General features: G+C 48.9%; 6 protein-coding genes across 6 annotated transcripts; 4 read left to right on the top strand and 2 right to left on the bottom strand.

The window, feature by feature from the left end:
• Positions 1 to 351: 351 nt before the first annotated feature.
• Positions 352 to 3,920, top strand: SODALDRAFT_319847 (hypothetical protein; the record flags this gene model as incomplete). Its single annotated transcript, XM_028609479.1, has 11 exons — positions 352 to 1,241; positions 1,293 to 1,640; positions 1,701 to 1,779; positions 1,969 to 2,039; positions 2,167 to 2,236; positions 2,435 to 2,475; positions 2,575 to 2,598; positions 2,663 to 2,699; positions 2,833 to 2,956; positions 3,046 to 3,428; positions 3,531 to 3,920. The coding sequence occupies 11 exons, from the start codon at positions 352 to 354 to the stop codon at positions 3,918 to 3,920; spliced, it is 2,457 nt and encodes an 818-aa protein (XP_028471178.1).
• SODALDRAFT_37676 (hypothetical protein) lies at positions 3,770 to 4,796 on the top strand. Its single transcript, XM_028614841.1, has 3 exons — positions 3,770 to 3,860; positions 3,963 to 4,465; positions 4,532 to 4,796. Exons 2-3 carry the CDS (start codon positions 4,127 to 4,129, stop codon positions 4,754 to 4,756), a joined length of 564 nt encoding a protein of 187 aa, XP_028471179.1. The 5' UTR covers positions 3,770 to 3,860; positions 3,963 to 4,126; the 3' UTR covers positions 4,757 to 4,796.
• Positions 4,650 to 5,726, bottom strand: SODALDRAFT_348116 (hypothetical protein). The gene is made up of 2 exons (XM_028613343.1): positions 5,342 to 5,726; positions 4,650 to 5,286 (listed from the first exon to the last, which is right to left on the bottom strand). Exons 1-2 carry the CDS (start codon positions 5,642 to 5,644, stop codon positions 4,837 to 4,839), a joined length of 753 nt encoding a protein of 250 aa, XP_028471180.1. The 5' UTR covers positions 5,645 to 5,726; the 3' UTR covers positions 4,650 to 4,836.
• Positions 5,727 to 11,452: 5,726 nt separating this feature from the next.
• Positions 11,453 to 13,367, top strand: SODALDRAFT_267011 (tubulin alpha-B chain; the record flags this gene model as incomplete). Its single annotated transcript, XM_028607524.1, has 7 exons — positions 11,453 to 11,477; positions 11,619 to 11,659; positions 11,762 to 11,788; positions 11,877 to 11,952; positions 12,069 to 12,599; positions 12,656 to 13,079; positions 13,139 to 13,367. The coding sequence occupies 7 exons, from the start codon at positions 11,453 to 11,455 to the stop codon at positions 13,365 to 13,367; spliced, it is 1,353 nt and encodes a 450-aa protein (XP_028471181.1).
• A 770-nt stretch (positions 13,368 to 14,137) lies between these two features.
• On the top strand, positions 14,138 to 18,090 carry SODALDRAFT_37743 (hypothetical protein). Its single transcript, XM_028614908.1, has 4 exons — positions 14,138 to 14,565; positions 14,628 to 14,779; positions 14,870 to 17,814; positions 17,891 to 18,090. Exons 1-4 carry the CDS (start codon positions 14,538 to 14,540, stop codon positions 17,913 to 17,915), a joined length of 3,150 nt encoding a protein of 1,049 aa, XP_028471182.1. The 5' UTR covers positions 14,138 to 14,537; the 3' UTR covers positions 17,916 to 18,090.
• Positions 18,091 to 19,033: 943 nt separating this feature from the next.
• SODALDRAFT_375558 (hypothetical protein) lies at positions 19,034 to 20,520 on the bottom strand (the record flags this gene model as incomplete). The annotated part of the gene is made up of 1 exon (XM_028614756.1): positions 19,034 to 20,520. The coding sequence occupies exon 1, from the start codon at positions 20,480 to 20,482 to the stop codon at positions 19,034 to 19,036; it is 1,449 nt and encodes a 482-aa protein (XP_028471183.1). The 5' UTR covers positions 20,483 to 20,520.
• Positions 20,521 to 20,575: the final 55 nt, after the last annotated feature.

The following is a 20,575-nucleotide window of genomic DNA, read 5'->3' on the forward strand; positions in this document are numbered from 1 at the left end:
TTCCATCTCACCCAACTCGTAGCTGCCGGGTCAGCTAGGTTGTCATATCCCTCCTTCCTCTTTATTTCCTCTGCTGCCTGAACAATCACATTGCCATATTGTCAATCCTTTTGATCACCAAAGTTCTACGAGCCGGCTCAGAACCCAGGTTCTTCTATAAATCATCCGCAACTTCAGTGCAGTCCACTCCAGTTGCCAATCCATCGCTTCCATTCACAACACACACAACAGAAAAGACGAAAAACAATTTAGACCTCGATACCCTTTCCACAGCGAAGCCAAACGACTCTACACAACGAAGAACACACTCACATCTACAACGATAACCTCACGGTAACCCAACACTTCATCATGGTCCAGTTCGCTTTAAAGACGGCCATTTTGGCCTTCCTCCATGCTGGGCTCGTCTCCTCCCACATGGAGATGTCGTGGCCACCCCCACTTCGGTCCAAGAACAACCCCTTTGCTGGAGGTAATATCGACTACAGCATGACCTCTCCTCTCAGCCCATCCGGCAGCGACTTCCCTTGCAAAGGCAGTCTCAATCTCCTCGGCTCTGACGCCGCGTTGCCAGTGACCTCCTGGCAGGCTGGTCAGACGTATAACCTGACTATCAACGGCGGCGCCAATCACAATGGCGGAAGCTGTCAAGCCTCTCTTTCCTTTGACGGAGGCAACACCTTCACCGTCATCCACAGCTACATCGGTGGCTGCCCCCCCGCGGGTGTGTCTGCCTATGACTTCACCATCCCTGACGATGCTCCCTCGGCGGATAATGCCATCTTCGCCTGGACCTGGTTCAACCAGATCGGAAATCGGGAGATGTACATGAACTGTGCTATTGTCTCTATCGAGGGCAGTGATGTTTCCGCTGCCTCGTTCAGGAGCCGACCGGAAATTTTCAAAGCCAACGTCGGAAACGGCTGCTCTACCTCCGAGGGCACTGACGTTGAATTCCCCAATCCTGGCCCCGACGTCACCATTGAAGGCACCCCGACCACGCCTCCTTTGGGAAGCTGTGGCAGTGGCAATGGCAATGGCAATGGCAACGACGATGGCGACGCTGACGGGGGCGATGGCAACGACGGTTCCTACCCCGGCGACGGCTCGAACCCTGATAATGGCTCGAACCCCGGCGTTCCGAATACGACCACTGTTGAGCCTGCTCCGGTTCCGTCACAGCCAGCTGTCGAGGAGCCTGACCAACCGGTTCCCGAGTCGCCCAGCACCACAACGTCACTGTACGTCCCCACTCATGTACCACCTCCAAACGTCTCGCTAACATATTCTAGTCCTGGCGGCGTCTTCATCCCCGTTCCGAGCGATGCTCCTCGACCGGAGCAGCCTTCTACCCTGTCGACTGTCACTATTCCGACCACCACTGCTTCTCCCCAGCCCACTTCTCCTCCTGCCGAGGAAGACTCGAGCGATGATGTCGTCGACGGTACCCAGAACCCGGGAACAGCGTGCACCAACGAAGGCCAGTGGAACTGCGTTGGCGGCACCCATTTTCAGCGCTGTGCCTCAGGGGTTTGGTCTGTACTGATGCAAATGGCACCCGGCACCACGTGTGAGGCCGGAATCAGCGAGACGCTTGTCATGACCAGGAAGAGAGGCGGTGCCCGCCGTTTTCTATTCCTGTAAGGGACGGCCTCTGGATGGCCGACTGAATGCTTTTCCGTCTGGGACTATGAAAGCAGTCGGCACATCGTTCATCTAAGCGGGGAGGTATTTGGATCGTCACGCAAGGCCGATGACGGTCGGTTGCATTTCATCAGGGTAGGTAGTTAACGGAGGCAGGAATTTGGCGTCTCGGTTCTGGTTTTATCGATCCCGTCTCGTCCATGTAACTTATAGGGCCATCCTTGGCAACATACGCACCCCACTTAGTTTCGGGGCACAGGAAATACACAGACCATCTTGACAATTTGCTATTCCCGCTTTGCTGTTGTGACTGTTGCTTTCCAGTTGATGGTGAAGTACTTCGTATATCGTTGCCAGATGGGACTCGTCTATTTCTTGGGAAGTAGGTTCCAAAGGTAATTTGCCCGTCCTGTCCGAGAGCAATTTTGACAAGAAGACTGGTTTCAATGTTTAGGTATATTCCGCAAGTCCTAAGGTATCTGATGGTGATGGAACGAACATAAGGTACCTTAAAAACATAAGTAAGTACAAGGTGCGCCAAGAGGTCGACGCGTCTTCCCTTTTGGACCGTGAAATACTCGTAAAATACACTGTGTGTTAAGGTACGGTACCTTAGCATGGACAGGGACTCGAATCGTGGCGCGCCGTTTTCCTTTCTACACTACTTCCTCACCACTAACTTATGATACCTTCCCTACTGCCATGTACCCAGCTATCGCAAAGTCTTTGTGTTAACTATGGAATGGAAGCTATGGCCGCTTATTAGCCCTGCTCTGACCACTCTTTGCAGGACCGTTTCGACGCCCCTGAGGCCGCCCACGCCACCTTGTGGTAATTAGAGGGCTGTTACTGCTTACAACGTACTCCCGAAAGGGCTACCCCTTTTTGTGGTGGCGTAACGGCTGACTTGGACACTACGGAGTACCTTAGTCACGGGATAAGCGACAGTCTAAGGTAGGTACAGAGCACGACGGATAGTGATCAACCGCACGCATGCACATAGGAACGAACTCTCTAGAGAGGAGAGGAGATCATACGAAGTTTCCGTAATTAAGGTATGAAGTAGAAACACACGAGTTCCTCTCAATTTACGGGATATTCCAGCTTGGCGTTGGCCCTACGCCCCCGTCTGGGCATCAACCTGTCTCCCTATCCGGGCCTTTCCGGCATCATCCACACATATTTCAGCCACAAAAACGCCGCAGGGAGATGATGGCTGCGCCACCGTCAGCCTCTCCTGATGCCCGCACTTCCCCGCTAGTTAATTTGCTCCGAACGGTTGTCGCGCATATATTTGACTTGGAGACCCAAGGTGGGTGGGCAGCGTTTCAACTACGGGAACCTTCCACACGCGTCTTGTGCGCGATAACTTTAGCTTCAATTTCTTACCACTTTTACGAGAATCCAAGCAGCTGCTGCCAGATTCCATGACCGGGCCAACGTCCCCGGGCGCCGAGGGCCCCACGTTTGCCCCGCCGCATCTCCCTCCAGGCTGGATCGCGCAGTGGGATGGAGCGAGCAGGAAATACTACTTTGTCCAGCTATCGACGGGAATTTCGCAATGGGACGTCCCTACAGAAGCCGCGCCAACAGGCAGCACACCCGCCCCGGTTGGAGAACACCCCTATGGCATCCCCCCTCAAAGGGAACTCATCACCCACCCCGACGGGAGTCAGACGCTTCGCTATGCTGACGGTACGATGGAGCCTGTGAACCCGCCTATGCCGCCAGACGGTCCGACTGCAAGAGGTGGTGATGGGCCGGTCGGTGACCGCGGGCTTGGGGTATGTGTGTCTACCGTGTTCCCCCTTTGTCCCTACCCGCTCCCCTGCTTACTCGCTTACATCTAACTCAGCTCCCGCTAACGTAACCTTGTGCGAAACCAGAGCATGGCGATGAATATGTTGCTAGGAGGCAAAGACTCGGGACATGGGGCCTCCGGATCAAATCCCCTCGGAAACCTTGCTGGTCATATCATGGGAGGAGGCGGGAACCACAATAGTCACGGAGGAGGTGGTGGAGGGAAGAATCCGCTTGGGAAGATTGGAGGTGCCTTGACCTCAAGTCTTCTCCATACAGGCGGGGGAAAACCTGACCAGCCTCAGAGTTTTCACGGCGGGCCGGTCGCCGGCCAGCAGCAACATCACGGCCTAACAGGGTCTATCATGGGCGGCGTGGCTAACATGTTTGGTGGAGGCGGCAACCAGACACAAGGAGTGAGCATCCATCACCCTACGAGTCCCATCTCGAATTATCACTTGCGACTGTCTACCTAAGTGCCTCGCTAGCTGACCTGTGTTATGACGATAGGGAAACAGCTTCGGCTATTCGAACACAGGAGGGACGGGCCCATACACAGGCCAGGTGCCTCCCGCATCATATGAGCCGCCTGCGACAAGCTCCTCTTCGATGAGCGGCTTGGGGGGAGGCTCTACGTATCATTCCCCGCATTCGAACCAAATGGGCACGCAACGTCCTCCCAATGCCCGTACATCTGGGAACAGCCCATCCTTCGACGGGCCTCCCGTGCCACAACAAACGTATCCGGCGTACGGGCACATGCCGCCACCGCCGCCGTCAGCCGGACGGCCAACAGCGACGGCATATGGCCAGAACCCACAATCATACGGCGCGCCGTCCCAACCGGGTGTTCCACAGCCGCAGTATGGGGTTCCAGGTCCCTACAACCCGCACTACTCGGGCGGCGGAGCCTCTGCTGGCTATCCGGGCGCCCAGCATTCCTTCCCAACGGGCCCTCAACATCACGGACAGAACTATGGATCGCCATACTGAGAAGGCGGTAACAGTTTCTTCTAAACAAGTATGGGATTCTATGGCGTTTGGTTTTCTTCATCATTTTGTGTTCGTCAGCGCTCACGGTAACCAGTGGGAACGGTTGGACCAGTGCCATTTGCTGGCGGACGGCCTCACACTTCTTCCTGCTCTCATTGTTTTTTTTTCTTTCTTTTCTTTCCTTTTTTTTCTTCCTTTTTTTTTCTTTTTTTCGTCCCATTGGCTAGCGCCTAGCACCCATCACATATATTGCGGAGGAAGAGTTTCGCGCTTGCTACTGTATGCGCCTCTAGTGAATTATGTTCTCACGATAATGTAGCAGAATATCGACATGCTGGAAATCAGGATTGTAGTGATTTCTGTCATAGGTGGCCAGATTTGGCGACGGAAGCAAGTGAGCTATATCGTCTTCTTCTGCGCCGTCGCGGCTTTCTCAAACGGCTTCTTGGTGCCGATTAGCCTCCGTATCCAGGAAACGATACGCCGTGCGAGCAAAACAGCCCATATGGCGACGACAGTAATATATACGACGGTGGACACCAGTGACTCTGGAAGTATGCCGAATACATACGGGTCCAAAATAATGTCGACGAGAGGCGGCTCCACTTGGGCCATGCGAGCCGCGTCTTCTGAGTAGTAGTTGGCGACGGCCCGAATACGGAGGAATAGGACAGAGGGGGTTTTGTAGGCCCCTATGTCTCCGTTATGAGCCTGTAAAAGAAGTGGCTCTAGACGGCTGCCTGACACAACCTCATGACCCTGACGTGACTGGACGAGGGACGAGGTCAACTCAGCGTTCTTCCAGACGTCACTTGGGTCGTAGAGGTCAAGTAGGAACTGGGTCGGTTGCTTCACTGGCGAGTTAGAATCTTACTTTTACAGTTACCCGTCTTCGCCCACTCACTATCGCAGCCCAGCACACTCTCACTTCGTAGCGGCGTGACGGTGTGAGGTTGTAAAGCAAAAGCCAAGATGTTGACCCGGCGGATGACTCGGCAGACGGGAAAGAAGATGGCAAGTGGCGCCTGATAGACCTCGTATCAGGGGTGAGAATTTCTAGGTGGAGATTATCCAGTGTCGAAGAGTTATAGGACATGTTCATGCTCTCTGGGGCGAGAAAAATGATCTTCTCTGTGTTGGCCCAGACAGCCTCTGTGAAGGCCAAGAGACACTGGACCCAGACGAGGACAGACGCCACGCCCTTCATGCTTGCCGCTGTAGACTCGTCTATAAAATTGTTAAACGACCAATTTGTAGTTTGAAATGGAGAAAGAAGTCTACCTTGATTCTGAACACTTGATTAGTGGTGTTTGCACCGAGAGGTATCAGAATCTCCCTTGTTGATCATGATGACCGAGGTACAGTGTATAATGTACCTCATACTGTAAGGTACCTTAGGAACAGGCAACTGCCCCTGGTGAGCTATTCCCCTTTGGGTGGTGTCAACAAATACAAGAAACATTGCTTATTATTGGACTTGCTGCACGGGCATGTTACACCCCTGACAGCCCAAATTCGTTTCCCCACTCCCTACTTGTGGTTACAGATAAACTGATATTAAAGCCTGTGGCTAAGCTGATAGTTAGTGTGGGGCGAAGTAGGGCGGTATATTAACCTGATAGTTGCTGTGGGGTGTGGCCTATACGGGTTATATAATATGCGTATATGCCTTAAATAAGTGTTAGGCGTTAATAGAGGGGTAAATAGAGAGGGGTAATATAGCGAAGATAGTGATAAATAGATAGAATAAGAGGAAACGATTAGGAAACGATTCGGAAACAGTTCTAAAGGATATCAAAATCTATTCGATATAGAGTATAATTCGCTATTCGATAATCGTGGTGAGCTTTAGGAGTTAGAGGATCTTTCTAAACTAAATATTCAGGAAGATAAATTTTATAATAATAGATTTCTTAAGAATAAAAATCTACGACTATATCTCTATAGACTTAATCCTAATTAACGACCTAGTAATATTAATATCTAAAGGCATTAGATTCCGGAAGTATATATATTCTTTATTATCCTTTAAAGATATAATTACTTACCTTAGTTAGATTCGCCCCGAAACTAATAATAAACTATTTCTTATCTCCGTATCTACTTATAGTAATAGTAGACTTACGCCAGACTCTTAATCTATAGAAGTCTATAAGATCCTATATATAATTAGGATACCCGAGTTTTCTTAAACTTTAGAAAACGGCTTAGCTACCTTTATCTTAATAGATACTTTAAGTAATAATGAAAAAAAGGCACCTTAGAAAGTCGTAAGTTATTTTTATTCTTTTTATATATATAGTCTTATTTTCTACTAATACACTCTTTTTCAGGTTTAGTACGATATTACCCGGAAATATCCAGGTTTTTTGACTACGAGCGTAGCACTTAGAGATACTCCGGTTCACCACTATATATATACGTGTTAAGGCGGTAAAGCTTATAAATATCTCCCACGATAAGAATTCTACTATTCCGTGGTAACTCCGTAACTACTAGAGAGAATTACTAGGCGAAGAGAGAAAGTAAAAGAATTTACTATACGGAAAAAGGCGCTTAGGTATGTAAAACGTGTCGGGATATTTTAAGCTTAATACTAATATCGTTTTAGATAGGCTCGGGTACTAAAGAGAAGATTTAATCGAAAGATTACGTGTAGCGACTAGGAAGATATATGTATTCCACGCGTAGATTCTAGTAGACTATATATAAGTATTATCTTTAGATACTTTATTTTATCTAAACGCGTTCTTAATTAATTATAGTAACTTACGAACTTCGAATAATATCGTATAGTATACTAGTCTTAGATAATCGCTAATACGACGCGTCGCTATATTAACACCGTGATTCTAATAAGTTTCTATTCTTATATAGACCTTATCCGATATACTTTCGACCCTACTATACACGGAATTCTCGCTAATCCCGATAAGACTTATTACTTTTTCGTGTTGAATCGTAGAAAACGAAAAATATATAGTAAGTCGATTCGGAAACGATTAGGAAACGATTAGGAAACGATTCGGAAACATTCAGAAATATTCAGAAATATTTAGAAACGATTAAGAAACGATTCGCGTAATATCTACTAATATTTCTATATAGATAAAGTTTATATCTTAGGCATTAACGATATCTAATAATAAACCTATAGCGTAGAACTTAGATTTTTTATTCTTTATAATTTCAAGACGACTTTATAGGTTATTATAATATCGTATAGAGTACACGCTTACCCTCTAATACTACCTCTAAAAGCCCCCCCCTCTATAATAAAAGGTATTTTAAGAGTGCTCGCGAAGATTAGTAACCCGAACCTAAAATTAAATATCTTTTTAAAATTAAGCGAACTAAAAGAGTTTATCGCCGAATATAAAGGGAAAACTATTTTAGATATCTATACTAGTCTTACGAATTCCGACTATCTTCGATATATTCTTTAAAAGCAGTAGATTATCCTTTTCCTTTAAGGTAATCGGAGTCTTATTTTAGGTCTTAAGCAGATAAAAGAGGCAAATAAACGTGAATATATAAGTGAATACCTAGGTATATCTATATATAGTTTCTAATATTCTACTCTAATATATCTAGCACTTATTTAAGACCTAATATAACTATATAGTAATCTACTTCTTTAAGAAATAAGCGAAAATATAGACTTTCCCGGATATAAAATCCTTTTTCGTCGATACTAACTATAAGTATATTAACAGTATAGAGTAGAAGAAAATTATTTAGGTATAGTATAGCTATAATTCGGAAAGAGGTTTATTACTAAATTGTTTCCGAATCGTTTCTAAATCGTTTCTAATAATATCTAGTACTCCCTTTAATAAAGTGCTATATAAACTCGGAGATAGCACATATATATCTCTATATATTTTACTAGGTATTCCGGATCCTTAAAGATAAGTATAATATATATATTAAATAGAAATATCTGCACGGTACTAGTCTTCTTACGGTAACCTTAGACTAGGCCTTATTAGCGATTTAAGGCTTTAGTAGATATCTATAGTAAATATTCCACCTAGCCGAAACTTAGGAAGACTAGGTATCTCGCTGTATACGACTCTATATAATTTATTTCCGGAGAGGTATTAAGAGTATTCTAGGTAGTAATTAAGTAAAAGGTAAAGGCTTAGCCTATTATTTCTTAATAACTCTCTTAGAATACCGGACTCGAGAGGACTATAATAACCTTTATAACAAGATTACCCGTGAGTCTGGTCTAGAAATATTTCGGAAACGATTCGGAAATAATTCGAAAAACTTACTTATCCTTTAAAGATAATACCTTAATTCTATAACTAGGCGATATATAAACACCTCCTATATATTACTACAGGATTCTACTAAGTAGCTTCGAATATTCTACTAGAGGATTAGGTATTAATTGCTAATAACACTAATACAGTCGAGGTTATATATTAAGCCTTATATAAATAGACTAGACGATATATCTATATCCTTAAGGTTATCTAAGGGTGAGTCTTTTAATAAGTATTATAAATCTATTCGCTAACCTTTATAGATATAAGGAATACGACTAGATACTACTTATAATAGATTATAATACTCGTTCCCTTTAAGTGCTTAGTTTATAGCGAGATACTAGAATAAGCGGCCGGTTTAATGCTATACTTAGTCGGAGAAGTAAGTTCTATTACTTTATAAATAATAAAAGAAAAGATACTAACCTTCCGCGGCTTTAGAGAGAAAACGTCTTTAGGTAGATAGGAAAAGTAAAGATACTAATCGTAGTCGATTATAAAGCTATACTATAACAGGAAGCCGATTTATTTTACGATTACCTCTAGATCCTCCTAAGGACTTTAGGATCTTTAGTAGTAATAGTGGAGATTCGGATTCTCGAAATTCCTTAATAAGGAGTATAAGGGATGTATTATTAAGCGGTATTCCTCCTAGACGCTCTCGAAGTCAGCGCCTAAATATACTAAATCTCTCTTAGTAAGCTACTTAAGGTTAAGTTTATGCTTTATAAACCTTATTGTTAATTAAAAAGTAAACGCTTACTCTTAAGGAACGTCGGCGCGAAATAGATTAAAAGGATTATAAATCGGAAGCGCGGATTATAAAGGAAAGAGAAGAAGCCGATTAGCGTTTCTAACTAGAGATAGCCAGGATTAAGCTAGAGAGAGAGCGGTTATAATATTTATATTAGCAGAAATAAGCAGCGTAAGTGATATTAAGGAATACTTTAGTTATTAGAATTATACTTTATTATTATTATAGTGAAATAGTACTAAAAAGCTATTTTATAGTAAAAAAAAAAAACTCCTCGTATACTAAATAAGTATTATACAGCTATAAAAAAAAAGCTAATAGCCCGAAAACGTTTCCTATATACTTATTTACTCCTTATTATTAGGAGTAGAAACACGGGTTATTATAACCCGATAGTTACGAGAGAGGGGGGGGGGGCGGGAGTCACGAACTCTATAGAATAGATTATTAGTAAATAAGATATAATTTTTAGATAAGCTACGAATATACCGGAGACTTCTTCGCTATCGGCTATATCCTTATACCGATATTTAGCCTAGACCGAGTAAAAATAGTTATAGGAAAGGGGGGGGCAGTCTAGGAAACGTTTTCTGTTAGTCTACGATACTATAATAAGAAGTAAAGGTAATATACTATGGCCGATAGAGTTCTATTCTATATAAGCCTAGTAACGGGTCTCGGGACCCTAACTAAAAGTATCTTACTTTATACGAAGTATATCTACCTAGGAAAGAAAATAGATTGGTAATAATCCCTAAATTAATTCTAAATCGTTTCTTATATTTCCGTTATCGTCCTTCGGCACCTTCCGGAGGAATAAATCTTTCGTAATAGCTTTAGCTTTACGAGGAGTATTAAGAGGTATATTAACACTATAGGCTAAATCGTATATAGCCTAGTAATACTCTACGGCTTAAAGGTTATTATAAGAGCGTAGGGACCTAGAGGCGCTAGGAGCTACTTAGATATAATAGGTATAGAGGATATACTTCTTTAACGCGCCGATAAAGGAGAATTTCGACCGTTAAGCAGAAATAACTCGTTATAATTAAGTAACTAATTTATAAAGATAGATTAACTTATATTAAAGTATATCTTACCGTTTACCTCGAGGAAACGGTAGTATATCTCGCCTAGTGCTATAAGAACCCTGCTAGCCTTTTAATAGTATTAGTAATATATAAAGTAATATATTATATCCTAAACTTATATTATCGGTATCGTATTCAGGGAGCTTATCGGGATATTAGCCGTTATCTTCTCTAGCGGTATACCACTAGAACACATATATCTTACGATAGTTTAAGGGTATATTATTAAAATACTTAATATTAACCTTAGAAAAATAGAAGAGTAGTTAGTTTATACTCGAGAAATAGTTCGGAAACGTTTCAGAAACGTTTCCGAATCGTTTCCAGTAATAATCCAAAAACATACCTAATATATGTTAATGCTTTAAAGGAGATAATACAAAAGAATTAAAATATAGTAGTGAATAAAGATAGTGATACTTAAAAAACACACTTTATAAAAAAGTAAAGTGGTGATACTATAGGAAAATAATAAAGTGGTACTGCCTAGGAAAAAAAGGGGAAAACACGTTAACGTGTTACGACACGACTCGTGAAGGAAGGAGAAACGTTTCCCCAGCTTAACTAATCAGAAAGCAGACCCACAGCAACCCTCGGCTTAACTTTTCCCAGCCACCCCCCACACCAACTATCAGCTTAGCCACAGGCTTCAATATCAGTTTACCTGTAGTCTCCTCCCTACTTTCCCTCCTTAGGCGGTAACTACCTTACCGTATCGTCTTCTCCAACAAAATACCTACCAACAAACTCACCGACACCTTTACTCTCTTGCACCATTCTTTCTGTGTTAGAGTCGTGCACGAGGGCTCAAGTCACCATACATTCTTCAGTTTCCCTTTGCATCGAATATTCTGCTTTGCAATAATAATCTACGCCCACGACGGTCAGTCACCATGCGTGAAGTCATTAGCATCAACGGTATGTTCTATCCATCCATCCATTCACTGTCCACAATGCACCCCTTGTTCTTCGCCTCAGCCGCGCCGGTTCTGTCGGGTGCGGCGTTGAGAGAGATCTGTCTCCCAATATAAGGTAGATACTGACTTTTGAGCTCTGTAGTTGGACAGGCTGGCTGCCAGATTGCCAACTCGTGCTGGGAGGTGAGCCTCTGCCTGACTCTCCAAGGATGATTTCACCTTGGCCTTGTCTCCTTGCCCTGACCGCTTCGGACACACTTCGCTGACTCTTCTTTTGGCACATAGCTCTACTGTCTTGAGCATGGAATCCAGGTTCGTTCAAACTACAGTGGCCGCAAGCCGTAGCCAATTTTTTTTGGTTCTTCGTTTCTACGTGCTGACTTGGGTTCCTTCTCTCCAGCCCGATGGCTTCCTCACCGAGGAGCGCAAGAGGGCCGATCCGGATCATGGCTTTAGCACTTTCTTCTCTGAAACAGGTATGGGATCCGTCCTCGACAGATGCGCGACAAATAGTCGAAGCCGCGGCAATAACGACAAGTTGCATCATGTTCCATTTGAGCCCGATTAGGCTGACCAGACTCTTCTTCCTTAGGTCAGGGAAAGTATGTCCCTCGAGCCATTTACTGCGATCTCGAGCCCAATGTAGTCGATGAGGTCCGTACCGGTCCCTACCGCGGCCTTTTCCACCCCGAGCAAATGATCACCGGCAAGGAGGATGCCTCCAACAACTATGCCCGCGGTCACTACACAGTCGGAAAGGAGATGATTGATCAAGTCCTGGACAAGATTCGCCGCGTTGCAGACAACTGCGTTGGCCTCCAGGGCTTCCTCGTCTTCCACTCGTTTGGTGGCGGTACTGGCTCTGGGTTTGGCGCCCTCCTGATGGAGCGTCTCTCGGTTGATTATGGCAAGAAGAGCAAACTCGAGTTCTGCGTGTACCCCGCTCCGCAGACGGCCACTTCGGTTGTTGAACCCTACAACTCGATCCTTACCACCCACACCACATTGGAGCATTCCGACTGCTCCTTCATGGTCGACAATGAGGCCATTTATGACATCTGCCGTCGGAACCTTGGTCTCGAGCGCCCCAACTACGAGAACCTGAACCGCTTGATTGCTCAAGGTATGGTTTGCTTTCAGCGTTCGGGATGGTCATGCTTGCTAACATGGGGTATCTAGTCGTTTCTTCGATTACCGCGTCCCTCCGATTTGACGGCTCTCTGAACGTGGATCTCAACGAATTCCAGACGAACCTGGTCCCCTATCCCCGTATCCATTTCCCCCTGGTTGCCTATGCTCCCATGCACTCGGCTGCCAAGGCCGCGCACGAGGCGAACTCGGTCCAAGAGATGACCATGTCCTGCTTCGAGCCCAACAACCAGATGGTCAAGTGTGATCCCCGCAACGGAAAGTACATGGCTACCTGTTTGTTGTACCGTGGTGATGTTGTTCCCAACGACGCGCATGCCGCTGTCGCGACTCTCAAGACCAAGCGGACAATCCAGTTCGTGGATTGGTGCCCTACTGGATTCAAGCTTGGTATCTGCTACCAGCCACCCGAGATGGTTCCCAACGGTGACCTGGCCAAGGTCAGCCGCGCTGTGTAAGTCGTCGTCCATGACCTCGTCAAGATGGGTAAAATGCTGATATTATGCCTTGTAGTTGCATGCTGTCCAACACGACCGCCATCGCTGAGGCTTGGTCGGCGCTGTCTAACAAGTTTGACCTCATGTACTCGAAGCGTGCCTTTGTTCACTGGTATGTTGGAGAGGGTATGGAGGAGGGTGAGTTCTCGGAGGCCCGCGAGGACCTTGCTGCCCTGGAGCGTGACTACGAAGAGGTCGGCGCGGACTCGCTCGGTGATGACGAGGGACTTGAGGCAGAGTATTAAGTCGAGAAAGAGCCACGTGTGTCTGTCGCGTTTGGGCAGAATTGCGGACTGAATCAAGATAACCTTCTTTATTCTGGGCTCGGTCTTGCCGAGCACGTTCCTATATCAGGCTCCCACTCACCTGTAGTGGGTTAATAGCAAGAGAAAAGATTCCCTTTGCCTGCTACGGACAGATGTTACTTGAGCTTTTGGGGGCATTCCAGGTGGCCCTCGCTATTAATGTACGACTGTGTTTTCATGCCGGAGATTCTCAGGTCTCTGAGCAGGGACGTGGCCCGATGCAACCTTTTGCGGTGGGCCTTTTATGACGAAGCTTCGTTGTTGGAGGCTGATGTCGACCTTGCTGCACAGGTGGACATGGCAAATGGGCAATACTCCTCCGTACTTCGTAGATGGATGCATCCTTTGATTGTGAACTGACCGTCAATGGGCTCCTGTCCGAGAGAGGATGTTCCACTCCTTTAATAGGCCGCAAAAGTCCTCTGGGTTTGTGCCTGGTCCTTCCCTGCAATACGAGGATGCACTGATTACACCGTTTTATCCTGATATATTGAGATATTCAAATGCGGCGACGAACACACGGAGTATTAATTACTACCTACCTACTGATGATATTAGAAGGAAGGCTCATTGAAAGGGGGGATGTGTGCACGGACACTCTTGAGAGTACCTACCTAGGTATCTTGTGTAGGAAAGGTACCTTAGACTTTCCCCAGCCTTAGCGTAGGTACCTAAGGTACCTACCTAAGGTAGGAAGGTACATTAGTCCTCTCTGTACGCCGTAGGCAAATGGATGCTGGTTGACTGAAGCCCTTCGCACCTCCCGTATTACCTGCTGAACGTGGTCCGCCTTCTTTTCTCCATACCTGATCTCCGTACCTGGGTGTCTAATATCTGTGCGTTTATCTCCTTTGCTGGCTTACAGATTCCCTCGTCATCTACTAGCAGACAGCAACAACAGCTCCCCGGAGTTGCCGCCTCGCATATGCCTAGAGCAATATAACCACTACGCGCGTAGTTGGTTGCCTCACGAGGTCGTTGGCCGAAGAACATCATATCTTTCCTGTCGCAGGTTGTGGTTTTCTGGCATCCTCACGTCATCAGTCATATACCCACCGAACGTCTCCTCTCTCTTCCTATCCGCAGTTCCTTTGCCATCCGAAGAGCAAAATGTCGGTTGAAGCGGGAGTAGATCCAGGTATGCCGGAAACTGTCCGCCTATTGGGCGCATGGAAGCTAACGACTATTGTTCCGCTCTAGCCGCCTTCAATCTCAACCTCACTCCGGAAGAGAAGCGCGTCTTTGGTCAACTATTTCGACAGGCCGATACGGACAATGTCGGTGTTGTCACGGGAGAGGTAGCGGTCAAATTCTTTGAAAAGACAAGGCTGGATTCGAAGACACTGGGCGAGGTTCGTGGTATCCAACCAAAATCTCCAAACATTATGTCTTGGGCTGCGACGTCAAAGAGACTAAACTAACGCCAAGTAAATGGGAAATAGATATGGCAGATTGCCGACAACGAAAACCGAGGTTTCCTCACACCTGCCGGGTTCAGCGCTGTACTTCGGCTCATTGGACATGCCCAAGCTGGTCGAGAACCGTCGCTCGAGATGGCTTCACAGCCAGGCCCTCTCCCCCACTTTGACGGCTTCCAGATTCCTGGCCTCGCGTCTCCCCAAGCTCCGCCTGCCTCGACTCTCCAACCGCAGGGGACAGGAGGCCCCGTGCGGATTCCACCCTTGACTCCAGATAAGGTCAACCAATATGCTGCCCTGTTTGAGCGCCAGAACTTACGGCCGGGCGGCCTGCTTGCCGGGGATGAGGCCAAGCAGATCTTCGAGAAATCTGCCTTGCCGAATGAGGTACTGGGAAGGATTTGGCAACTAGCAGACACGGAACAGCGAGGTGCTCTTGTGCAGACCGAGTTCGTCATTGCTATGCATCTCTTGACCTCGATGAAGTCCGGCGCCCTGAGGGCCCTCCCCAGCATTCTTCCCGCTCCCTTGTATGAAGCAGCCACCCGGCGCGGTTCCGCTTCGCGCCCGTCGCCCCAGAGCAGCAGTGTCATATCTGCCATCCCGAGACAGATTAGCGGCACTGCGCCGATCCGTACGGGAAGCCCCCTTAGCCAACCGCCCGTCACTCCAACCGGCCCTGACTGGCTCGTTACGCCGGCCGATAAGGCGCGCTTCGATCAGCTGTACGATGAACTCGATAAGACCCGGAAAGGCTTCATCACGGGCGAGGAAGCGGTTCCCTTTCTGGCCCAGTCCAGCTTGCCAGAAGATGTCTTGGCGCACATTTGGGACCTTGCCGATGTCAACTCGGAGGGCCGTCTCACCCGAGATACATTTGCCGTCGTCATGTACCTGATACGCCAACAGCGCACAAGACGCGATGCCCTCCCATCGTCACTTCCTCCCAATTTGATCCCTCCCAGCTTGCGACAGCAGCCCCGTTCCCTGGCAGCCAGCTCCCCCTTCGAGGCTGGATCCCCAATTCCAACTCAGTCGCAGCCTCCTCAGGCAGCTCCGGCCACAGTGCCAGTAACCAAGTCGGCGCTCGATGATTTGTTCGGACTAGATGCCTCGAGTCCGGCGAACGCCGTGGCACAGATCCAGACTGCTCAAACCACCGGGGGTTCAGCTGGGCGTGATTCCTTTGCAACACCAACGAAGCCCCAGTCTATAGCTTCTCCTGCCAAGCCTTCTTCGCCTGTATCGACTCAGTTCAAACCATTTGTACCCTCGTCTTCCTTTGGCCGAGGTCTGACGGCACAGGCGACAGGGGATTCCGCGGGCTCAGGGGCTGGCGTGAATAAACTCTCAACCCTCGCATCCGCGTCTGATGATCTTCTCGGTGATAACGATCCGGAGATCAGCAAAAAGTTGACAGGAGAGACGACCGAGTTGGCGAATCTCTCCAACCAAGTCAGTTCACTGTCCAAACAAATGCAGGAGGTTCAAGGGCAACGAGCAACTGCACAGAATGAGTTGAACCAGACGAATGCGCAGAAGAAGAACTTCGAACAGCGCCTCGCACAACTGCGCACATTATACGAGAAAGAAGCCAACGATCTACAGGCACTGCAGGACCAGCTCAACGTGTCGCGCAAGGAGACACAGAAGCTTCAGGCCGAGTGCATGCAGCTGGACACCACATACCAAGACCTCCTTGTGCAGCATCAACAAGTATCGGCCAGCCTCGAGGCCGATAAGCAGGAGAATGCGAAGCTCAAAGAGAAGATGCGGGTGGTCAACGCCGAGGTCACCCAGACCAAAGCGCAAATCGAAAAGCTCAAGTCGGAGGCACGGCAACAAAAGGGACTCGTCGCTATCAACAAGAAGCAGTTGCTCACGAGTGAGGCTGAACGGGACAAGCTGCAGAACGAGGCGGGAGACCTTGCAAAGAGCAACATGGAAGCACTTTCTCGCCAAGACACCGGCACCTCCCTACCTGGATCTACCACTACCATCACGAGCCCGGCTGCCTCGGTTGCTAGTGCCAATAATCCCTTTTTCAAGCGGACTGCTAGTACAGATATTATGGGCGCCTTTGGCTCCCCCGGGGTCAAACCGAACGCAGCGGACCAGTCCTTCGACGATATTTTTGGACCATCTAACCCGACTCCTGGGCCTGTCAGCACGCCTCCTCCCCCGCCGCCTGCCGTGTCGTTCAAACCCCAGAACACAGGCGCGTCTACCGGCAGTGTGGGTTCATTCAATACTCCTCCTACTACTTCCCCGGGCGTGAGCCGGCAAGGTACCTTGACCGCCGAGCCACCTGCGCCGCCACCAGAGTCCCGGCAGACGAGTTCCGGCTTCATGCCGTTTCCTGATACCGCGGAATCGGTGACATCGTCGCGCGCCGTCTCGCCGCCCACCCCACGAGTGGATGAAGCGGCGGATATCGCAACCACACCCACCCAGCCGTCGCATGCAGCCCCGGGCGCGTTCCCTGCAGAATCTACGTTGACCGGTGACGCTGCCAAAGAAACCAAGCCTGCGAACGAGAGCGTACTCTCTACCAATGGCGATGCCAGCCTTTCAGGCAATGCCACCACAGCCGAAAAGGCTGCCGAGGAAGGTGTCGACCCCTTTGAAGCACTGGACCAGGACAAGGCGAAAGCAGAGTTCGAGAATGCCTTTGCGACATTCAGCAAGGCGCACAAATCCTCTGCTAGACCGGGAACTGACACGAACAAGTCGACCTCGGCCTTCGACACGACCTCGGCCTTCGACACCGAATTCCCCCCTATCTCTGAGCTTGAGCGGTATGACGACGACTCTGACACTGCCAGCGAAAGGGCCGCCGGGTTTGAGGACGACTTTGCCCCCGTTTCTCCACCTCGCCAGCAAGAGCAGCCTTCTGCAGCAGTCGACGACCAGGGTCTGGCAGGTCCCGCAAAATCAGACGGGACTCCGCCCGAGTCCAGTGAGAAGAGGTGCGTTTCCTTAACACACTCGCTCGTGGCCTAACATGCTGGGAGTTCTGAAACTGACGTTCGTTGCAGCGACAAGCCAACCTCGGGAGCCGGCGCGGTAGCGCCCCTGGCCGTGGCATCAACGACATCTCAAGCTGCTGACAACTTTTTTGGGTCCACTGTGTCTGTGCCAACGTCGGGTCCGGCGTCTGGCCAGGGGTTGACATCCTCCTCCTCCCAAGCCCAGGTCAGCAAGGGAGGTTTTGATGACTTGGATGACGACTTCGAGGGCCTTGAAGATGCCAAGGAAGGTTCTGCCGATGACGATTTCCAAACCATCTCTAGATCGGGCTTGGACGACTTTAACCCCGTGTTCGACAGCAGCCCTCCGCCCAGCCAAAGTAAAGGCACATCCTCCAGCACGGCTCCGTTCGGCCAGGAGAGCAGCTATGACTTTGGCAGCACGTCCACCATGTCAACCACAGGTGCTGGACCTAGCGAGCCCGGGAACAGCGGCCTGCAGACACGTTCGCCGCCCGCTGAATCGCACGACTGGGATGCCATCTTCGCCACCCTGGACACCCCAAGCGAGCCCCTCGCAGTGTCGACACCGCCCACGCAAACCAAGCTACCGGAACCCAGCCCCACTGTCAAGAGAGGCCTTGCGGAAGACGGCAAGGATGACGACCCCATACTTAAGGACTTGACCAGCATGGGCTACTCTCGCGCGGATGCACTGCTTGCTCTAGAGAAATACGACTACAATCTTGAGAGGGTAGGTTCATGCGCGTGCTTCTTCTCCACTAACTGTCTGCGAAAAGCTGACCCAACTGTATAGGCTGCGAACCATCTTGCCAACCAGTCATGAGTTACGACATGTGTGTGTGGCACGTCGAGAGTTTCTCTTGGTTCCAAAGCTGTTCTGAGATGCATCACACTTTCCGCTCCTTTTGCCTTTTTTTCTGTAACCAACCCAGCCCGCAACATTTGTGAGGACGTCACGCCTTCTTTTTCACTGCTATCATTTTCTTTAACATGCCATGCCCCTTCGTATTTATCCCAGGGTCCGAAGCCAGTCCGGATGTGGACGTAGTAGTACAATGTATGTAGTACAGTTGCAGCTAATACAGTCGTCATCTTGTGAAGGAGGCGGAAGCCTAAACAACCGGCAGTCCATCCTCATATGGTATATTATTACAATGTTCCTTTCTAGTTTGACTTCAAATTAGGATATTCCCAATCAAGTCGCGGCGGAGGTCTCGCTTTCATCGCTGCTAATGTCGGAGCCAGAGCTGCTCGTCGTATCATCATTATCACCCTCCTCCTCCTCCTCGTCGTCGTCGTCCTCTTCTCCAAGGATTTCCTCTACCAGGATATCGGCGTCTTCTTCACTGCTTAAGCTTCCACTCGGTCCCGTTTCTTCGTCGTCATCGTCGCTTGCTACCTCACCCTCCTCGAGGGCATGGTGTGACCTTTTGCGGTTCGCTTGTAGAACCCCATCATTTCGTCCTCGTTGGTTCGTCTCGTTTCCCGCCTGGTTCCGCCGAGACGATTTGGGGCAGGCGAAGTAGGTAGGGGGCAGTGTCTGGGAACTTGGGAGAACGTATAGGGTTGGAAATTCGACGACGGTCGTATCGCGAAGGGCTTCTGCGAGGGTGACGGTGGGGTCCACTGGATGGGCGACGGTTTTGTTATGTTGAGTTGCAGGGGGTAAACCCGACGGCAGATAAAACTTGAACTTGGATACTTCGGCCGTTTCAACAACTTTCACGCCAGTGAAGGGCGCGTTTCCTGAGCGTGATTTCCAGGCGGTGTCCGGATAAGGTTGGAAGGAATGATACCCCGCAGACCAGCTGCCAGTCACAGGGTCCTGCGAAACATCGACCGGGTTGCCTGATGGAGGCTTGTGGCGTGTTCTTGACGAGGGCGGGTGGTTCGAGGAAGCTCCAGTCATGTCTCGCGTCTGTTGACTTTCTTTGCGGAGTCTATTCATCTGGACAGCTTGAGCTTGAGCGAACGCCACATACAAAGGGCAGTCGTCCATGACCTTGTTCATGATTCGGGTCTTGTTCCACTTGGGTTCCTGGACGTCGTGTGCAGTATCGGCGGCGCTCTCGAACAACAGCCATTCGACCTGCCAGTTGATTCGGCCCGATGCCTTGTGGACATGGGTCCCGTTCTCCTTTTGTCTGGTCATTCCCAACGGCACCCTACGGACGTCGATACCGAACGTCGCCAGCCTCTTCTGCATCTGCTTCGACAGTTCGGGCCTCCCGCCTGCGGGTCCTGATCCGCGCTGGGGTCGAGCGACGAGCACTTTTCGTTTCACGCCGTCCTTGCCGCGGCGCCATTTCACAGTTTGCGCGTCGACGGAACGCAGTTGGTTTTCGGTCAATAGGTGGCGCTCCTCGACGATTTCGCGTTCAGATCGCTGGCGGGCGCGTTCGATGGCGGAGAGGAAGTTGTAGTCGTGATCAATTCCGGCCGGGGTTTTGAGCTTCGAAGGAGGGATGTAGGCGGTGGGATCGCGAACGCCCGAGCAGGAGGACCAGGCTTTGTGCTTGCGGCTGCATGCCAGGGAGCATGTTCGGAGGGCGCAGGCTGGGCATTTGTACTTTGGGGGTTGGATGTGGCAGATGGCGCAGAGGGATGTTAGAAGAGGATCGGCACTGGCAGACGAGGGAGGCATGTTTGGCGTCCTCGCAAATGAATATTATTTCGCAGTGCGGACTAATAATAATCTCCAAAACCGAGAGGAAAGAGTCCCAATATTGAAGCACTC

Source organism: Sodiomyces alkalinus (genome assembly GCF_003711515.1).
Source record: "Sodiomyces alkalinus F11 unplaced genomic scaffold SODALscaffold_1, whole genome shotgun sequence".
Lineage (NCBI taxonomy): Eukaryota > Fungi > Ascomycota > Sordariomycetes > Glomerellales > Plectosphaerellaceae > Sodiomyces > Sodiomyces alkalinus.